At 59.3% G+C, this 7,106-nt stretch overlaps 1 protein-coding gene across 1 annotated transcript; it reads left to right on the top strand.

Annotated features, from left to right (window-relative positions):
• Positions 1-307: 307 nt before the first annotated feature.
• On the top strand, positions 308-5,946 carry OTX1 (orthodenticle homeobox 1). The gene is made up of 5 exons (XM_016948618.4): positions 308-407; positions 758-826; positions 2,389-2,596; positions 3,535-3,686; positions 4,989-5,946. Exons 3-5 carry the CDS (start codon positions 2,500-2,502, stop codon positions 5,802-5,804), a joined length of 1,065 nt encoding a protein of 354 aa, XP_016804107.1. The 5' UTR covers positions 308-407; positions 758-826; positions 2,389-2,499; the 3' UTR covers positions 5,805-5,946.
• The last annotated feature ends 1,160 nt before the right edge of the window (positions 5,947-7,106 follow it).

Raw genomic sequence — 7,106 nt, 5'->3', positions numbered from 1 at the left:
GAGAGCGCGAGAAGGGCGGGGGCTCCCAGGGCAGCCTGGAGACCCACGGCCCCCTCCGCGGCCAGGACTCGGGCTCTCCGCTCGCCTTCCTCACCTAGCTCTGCGCCGCTTTTGCCAGCCGAGTCCCGGAGTTAGCGCGCGACCGGGGCGGGGCGGGCGGGCGGGGAGGGCGGGGTGTGGGGGGCGGGGGAGGGCGGGGGCGCGCGGAGGTAACCCCCGGCTCGCGCAGCCATTGCCCGGCTCCCTGTCACTCAGCCCGCGCGGGGCCCCCGATTGGCGGCCTAGCCCCGTTACGCACTCGCCTCGCGTTCACATACCCGGGGAGGGCAGTAGAAAGGTGATCAATCTTCATCAGGCTACATTTCCAATCACCTAAACAACCGAGCAAGACAAGCCACTCCGACAAGGTAAATCGCTTGATTTATTTAGTTTGCAAAGTGACTCTGCAGGACTTCCCAGTCCCCACTGCCTCCACGTTGCACCGGGAGTGCCGCGGCAACGCCGAGCCACCTCCCAACTCTGCCCCTCGAATTCCCCCCCTTGCGGCCCCTCGGCGCGATCCCGGGCGAGGCAATGTCCTGAGAACGTGTGGGGCTTAGCAAACAAAGTGTCTGTGCAATAAAGTGAAACCCAGAAGGACACGCACAAAGCCATTGAAAAAAAGATAGAGGTGGGAAGAAGGAAGTTGGGAAAAGAAAGAAACCTGGGGGTCCTAGACCAGCCGCCAGGGTAATTCCAGTGCTGCTCTGTTTTGCAGGTTGGCTGCCCGGCGGGTCTCTGTGAGAGATCCAGGTAGATGGTGAACGGCCCCGGCAGCTGAGGGCAGGTAAGGAGAAAGCCGCGGGGCCACCCCGGACTCCGGGAGCGCGTTGGTTACCCTTACCTCCCCCTCCTCAAATGGATCCCGGCTTCCCCGGTCCCCAGCAGGTGGGCGGGGCTGTGGGAGCGGCCTGGCTCCCCTCTTGGTGAGCCGAGGACCCCGGGGCGCTGTCGCGGCCCGCAGCCCCCTCCCCCGCCTCCTCCGAAGTAACCAAGCTGAAGTGCTAAGTTTGGAGAAAGTCTTTGAAAACTCACGCTGCAGCTTCGCAAAGCCGTCGCAGCTTTGAGTCCCATTTTCCTTCGGCCCTAGAGCCCTGGCTGCTTCCCTTCCGGTCCCCTTCCTACAAGCTGGACTCCCTCAGCCCAGGTCTTGGGTCCCAGAAGACGGGGGCGGGAACGGGGCTGGGGGGAGCTTCTTTAGCTCTAACTTCTCTCCTTGAACGTCCTAGCCCGAGTCCCTGGCTTGCTTCACAGCGATCCTGCTAAGCGGGGTGTAGCGATGGCCCCCCAGGGCCCCAGGCCCAGTTTCCAGCGCCCCTCCCTGACTCCTGAGAGTGGCACCCCGGGTTCCCGGCAGCGGCGGGGGCGAGGCTTCGACCTCCCAGCTCGGGTCTGCGTGGGCTACGCCGCTAAGGCCTAGTTCTCTGTTCTCGACCGTGTCCTGGGGCCGCGGGTTCAGCTACAAGGATGGCAGCACGCGACTTGCTGCCCTCCGGCTTCACAAATCCCCGAGACCCTTTGAGGTGCTAGGCCAGTCACCCTTCACCCCCTGCTGGGACCCTGCGGTCCGCAGCCCAGACTGGGCAGAGAGAAGGCCGGGTGCGCGCTGGCAACGAAGGACGCTGGCCGCAGCTGAGGCGCTCCCGACCTCAGGCCGCATCTTGGGGTCGCCCCCCTCTACAGTGGCCCCTTCGGCGTCCTCTGGCCCTCTGCGAAGCCTGGGCCCGTTACTGTGGTTGAGGTGCGGTGGGATTTCGCGTCAGCGATCTTTCAGTGGCTGGGCACAGAGAGGTCAGCTGGAGTGGTGATTGCGGGATCTGGGGCAGGGGCGCAGCCCTGGAGACCTTTAAAGGAACCAAGTGTCTAAGTGGACAAGAGGTGCAATTAGCCCTCCACATTGGCCCTTTGTAGTCTCTACCTTTTCAAAAACACGTGAAACAAAATGAAACAACCCCTCATGCTCTGGGCGGCCTGCCGTCCGGGCACCAAGTGAACCTTTGCTTGTGCAACATGAAGCTGGCTTCTGCCGGATTCAGAATTTTGCCTGGACTTGGGAGCTTGTACACTCCGCGGTTCTGGCTCTGACCTCCCCAGCCTGGGCCTGCTTTTAACTTCTCCTTACTCCTATGGACTCCCTACCAGTGTCTTTGGCTCATTCCAACCCTAGAGCCAGACGACCCAGAAAACTTTACTTTTCAAAGTAACTGTGGTTTCTGGGCTAAGGCCTTGTGGATCCCAGTTGACCACCCTGCGCAGTTCTGTAACCTGCCTTCCCTGTCTATCCCGGGGCAAGACTTGGCAGCCAAGTGGCTCCGATTGACGGTTTCCGTGTGTCTCGTGTCTTCATAGGCCAGGCCCCCAGACGCATCAGACCCTGAAGGACTGCGTGGTGGGAGCCCTGCACCGCTCCTGGCCCCGGGCCCCCTGGATCCGTCGGGGCGCCTCCACCCAGCTGTTAGCATGATGTCTTACCTCAAACAACCCCCATACGGCATGAACGGGCTGGGCCTGGCCGGGCCCGCCATGGACCTCCTGCACCCATCCGTGGGCTATCCGGGTGAGCACCAGCCCTCCCGACCCTGCCTCAGCCTCTCAAATGTTGGGGACCCCCAGACTGTTGGATTTGAGTGCAAGCTTTGTTGCTGAGCAGGCCCAGGGAGCCGGCTGCAACACACGGCCCACTGTCTGTTTACAATACAGGGCCCACTGCCGGCGCATGGGGCAGAGTCGTGGGCGTGTGAGGTGGCCAGGGCTGAGAAAACGCGCAATATGCGCCTTCCCGGCCGGGTCACCGGCAACCTTTCTCCGGTTGTGGTCCCACCGCCAGCGCAGAGCTCATTTACCTGCGGATTCGCTACCCAGGGGCGGCTAGTATTTTTCCTTTTTCCCCAACATGGAATGTGTAATCTGGACACTCGTTAGGCCCTGACAGAAAGAGCCAAACTTTCCTTATGCGAAGCGGCAGGCTGCACTGAAGGAATATTCTTCCTCCCTAATTAAATTGTCCTCTAAATCGATGTCCTGCACCCATTTTTGCGCTGCTGTAGAGGACGACTTGAGCCAAAGCCGGGGTTTCTTTTTTAGCTCCCGCTCCTTTACCTCATTTATTTTCTCCGAAAGTGTTTTTCAGGTCGTGTTTCTGCCTACCTCTTCCCCACTCCCTGTCCCCCATCCAGAGTGTGTGTGTGCGTGTGTGTGTGTGTGTGCAGGGGAGGGGGGATGTAGAAGAAGGGAGATTGTAGACTTCTCTTACTTTTTTAACCTCTGAGAGGCATAGAGAGGGGCAGCCCTCGAATCTTGGAGACACTGGCTTCTCTGCACTTTCTCCCACCTGTGGCCTCTCAGGCTCGGCCGCCCGAGGGAGTTTCTTTTATTCCCAGTTCGGCTTTCTTTTGCGAAGGCCGAGATCTGGGCCTGCCAGGGGCCTGCCCGAGTCCTCTATCGCGGGTCCACGTGGCCACCAATGACCCGCGGCGCCCCCGCGTGTCCCCGCAGCCACTCCGCGGAAGCAGCGGCGGGAGCGCACCACCTTCACGCGTTCACAGCTGGACGTGCTCGAGGCGCTCTTCGCCAAGACTCGCTACCCTGACATCTTCATGCGGGAGGAGGTGGCGCTCAAGATCAACCTGCCGGAGTCTAGAGTCCAGGTGCGCACTCCCCGGGCTCCAGGGTCTGGGTAGGGGAGCTGAGGCTGCTCGGGGAAGGTCTAGGAAGGCTCTTGAGTAGTTCTGGAGGAGACCATCCTGTGGGGGTGGGCTTACAGACTGGGCAGCCGCTCTCGGACTCCCCCTAGCGCTGGGCCCCAGCCAGGAAAGGGGGCAAAAGTTAAAGGAAATGGCTTAGAGCCCTGGATTCCGCCTTTAGCCCTAGGGCGCCTTCGGTATCGGTATCGAAAGTACTTTTTAGAATTGCCGGAGGACTAGGGAAGCTCCCGAATGTAAAGCGCCCTGCGGGCCTGACACTTGCCCCTGCTTCTTCGCCTGCCCCAGGACTTGGCAGTTTCCCTTAGAGGCCTGAATTCTGCCTCTGCCCTTGTCTTCCACCCCGGGAATCCTAGAAATGGAAGAGCGGAGATTGGCTGGAACCTGGTGCTCTGCCTGGGTCTCATTAGACGCTTCCTCTGCTTACAGAGGATGCTAAGTGCAAAATCCTGCTGCCGGCTTTCTTATTTCTGTTTTTGAGATGAAAGGGTTCCGATGATAACGTTCGGATTCTAACTCAGAACTCTCCTCAAGAGTCTCGCCTCCTTTACTCGAAAGCTTGAGAAGGGGGACCAGGAATGCAGTGCCATGTGCTGGGGCTCTCCTTGAAGAGTAACCATTCCATTTGGTTCCCCACCTGGAGCCAAAGGGCCAACGAAATCTCACCCAGGCTTCCTTCCCGAGTCCCTCAAGTACTACCTCTGTTTAGCCTCTGGCCTTGCTCCTACCCCCACCCAAATACTCGCCCTGCCCAGTTCTGGCCTCCAGGAGCTGCTCAGTGAAACGGCTCAGGCCCTAGACTTGGTGACTGTTCCACACTCTTCGGCTCTGTACCTCTCCACTGTTGCCTGAGCTCTATTAGTAGAAAACTGGGCCTCCAAACACACACGGGGCCTCCAAACATACACGGAAGCAGCCAACAGCAGCAATTTAGAGATGGCAGAACTTCTGACTGGGCAGACTGAAATATTCCGCCCTAGGGCAGAGTTGCGGTAGGGGTGGGGAGGTGCGCATCCCTGCTCTGGAGCCAGCTGAGGAGGGGCTTTGAGCAGAAGGATGGGGGAGGGTGGAGGAGCTGGGAACCGAGGTAGGGGGCAGGGTCTGGCCAGGCCAGAGACAGGAAGGGGCGGAGGCCTCGGTGAGAAAGGGTTGCGATATTCTGGGCCGGGAGTTGGGTCCACGGGGCGGTGGAGCAACAAGCTCCCCTAGCTCCCTTTGACCCACTCTCCCCCATCCGGCCCACTGCAGGTCTGGTTCAAGAACCGCCGCGCCAAATGCCGCCAGCAGCAGCAGAGCGGGAGCGGAACCAAGAGCCGCCCAGCCAAGAAGAAGTCCTCTCCAGTGCGGGAGAGCTCGGGCTCCGAAAGCAGTGGCCAATTCACGCCGCCAGCTGTGTCCAGCTCTGCCTCGTCCTCTAGCTCGGCGTCCAGCTCTTCCGCCAACCCAGCGGCTGCAGCGGCTGCGGGACTAGGTGGGAACCCGGTGGCGGCCGCGTCGTCGCTGAGTACACCAGCTGCCTCATCTATCTGGAGCCCGGCCTCCATCTCGCCAGGCTCAGCGCCCGCGTCCGTGTCGGTGCCGGAGCCATTGGCCGCGCCTAGCAACACCTCGTGTATGCAGCGCTCCGTAGCTGCAGGCGCCGCCACCGCAGCAGCCTCTTATCCCATGTCCTACGGCCAGGGCGGCAGCTACGGCCAAGGCTACCCTACGCCCTCCTCTTCCTACTTTGGCGGCGTGGACTGCAGCTCATACCTAGCGCCCATGCACTCACATCACCACCCGCACCAGCTCAGCCCCATGGCACCCTCCTCCATGGCGGGCCACCATCATCACCACCCACATGCGCACCACCCGTTGAGCCAGTCCTCAGGCCACCACCACCACCATCACCACCACCACCACCAAGGCTACGGTGGCTCTGGGCTTGCCTTCAACTCTGCCGACTGCTTGGATTACAAGGAGCCTGGCGCCGCTGCTGCTTCCTCCGCCTGGAAACTCAACTTCAACTCCCCCGACTGTCTGGACTATAAGGACCAAGCCTCATGGCGGTTCCAGGTCTTGTGAGCCCAGGAATGAAAGAGGAGAAGAAACGCAACTACCTGCGCCCTCCGTGGTCCCGATCCTGTTGCTGCTGCTGCACCGCCCGCCTTTGCCTCGTCTTCTCCAAAACTGAATTTTCACCCCCCAAAAAGATGTCCATTGCCTGCACTGCCGCCCCCATTTTTGTGCCACTTGCTTGGGGGGATGTGCAAACCCGCCCTGCCCCTTGGATGGGGGGACCGGTGCTTCGGCTTGGCCTACACATTCTATACAGGAGAGATGTATTATTTCCCCCCTTCAGCCCCTACTAAACTCTTAAGCCTCCCCTTCCAGTCTTTCTGGACAGCTATTAAGCACTTGCAGCCTTCGGAGGCTCTGCGCTCTGATCCGCTGTTTGAGCCCAACACTTTAATTTATTCTTTCTGGACACTGGAGTCACTAACTGGCGTGTTTCTGCCCATTGGAGCACCCGCACACTACTCCAAATCAAAACCACTAAGAGTTCCTCCCGCGCAGACTGCTGCCCCTTCAGCTGCCCTCGATTTTGCTCCACGCCTGCCGGCCAGAGCCTCCCGGCGTTTCTTCCGCCCCAGCGGAGTGCGCTGGGGCGCGCCAGGGCTAGGCCCGCCGGAGGAGCGCGTCCCCAGCCTTCCGCGCACAGAGCCGCATCCCGCCCCGCCCTGCGCTGGACTGGTTCAAGCTTCCGCCTCGGCGGGAACGCTGTACATAGTCAGGTCCGTTCCAGGGACCACTTAAACTTTTTAGTTGCTGTTGGTTGGTTGAACTGAACATATCTTGTCTTAGCACCCAGGAAACAGAACTTTAAGATATATACAGCACATATATATATATACACATATATATACACATATATAAAAAACAAAAGCAAAAAATATTTTCCCTCTGTCCGTCCCCCTTCTGCTCTTCCTCAATCAATGGCGCTTTTTCTTTTTCAGTTGTTGCAAAGCTGCCCTGCCCTCTTCACATCTTCTCCCTCTGTGTATTTATTGAAGAGAACTGCTTGGTTTCAGGAAGCTGGGCGCGGGATATCCGAAGTGTGGAGGAAACAGACAAGTCAGGGTACAGAGGTGGGGGTTGGGCAGGGGCGCAGGGCTGACCCCCTCACCCGGTCTAAGCACAGGGTCGCAGTTCCAGTTTACAAACCTAAAACAAGAAAACCAAAACCAGGGAACAAAACAACAAAACAAAACAAAATCCGTAAAAGTACAGCATTAGGGAAAAACAAACAAACCCAGGCCCCAAACCCAGTTCCAACTCCTCTGTCGGCTTCTCTCTTTCAACACCCTTGTTTTGTCTAGTGAGTTT

The sequence above is a fragment of the Pan troglodytes genome, chromosome 12 (assembly GCF_028858775.2).
Source record: "Pan troglodytes isolate AG18354 chromosome 12, NHGRI_mPanTro3-v2.0_pri, whole genome shotgun sequence".
Classification (NCBI taxonomy): domain Eukaryota; kingdom Metazoa; phylum Chordata; class Mammalia; order Primates; family Hominidae; genus Pan; species Pan troglodytes.
This window is presented reverse-complemented; position numbering and strand designations above follow the sequence as displayed.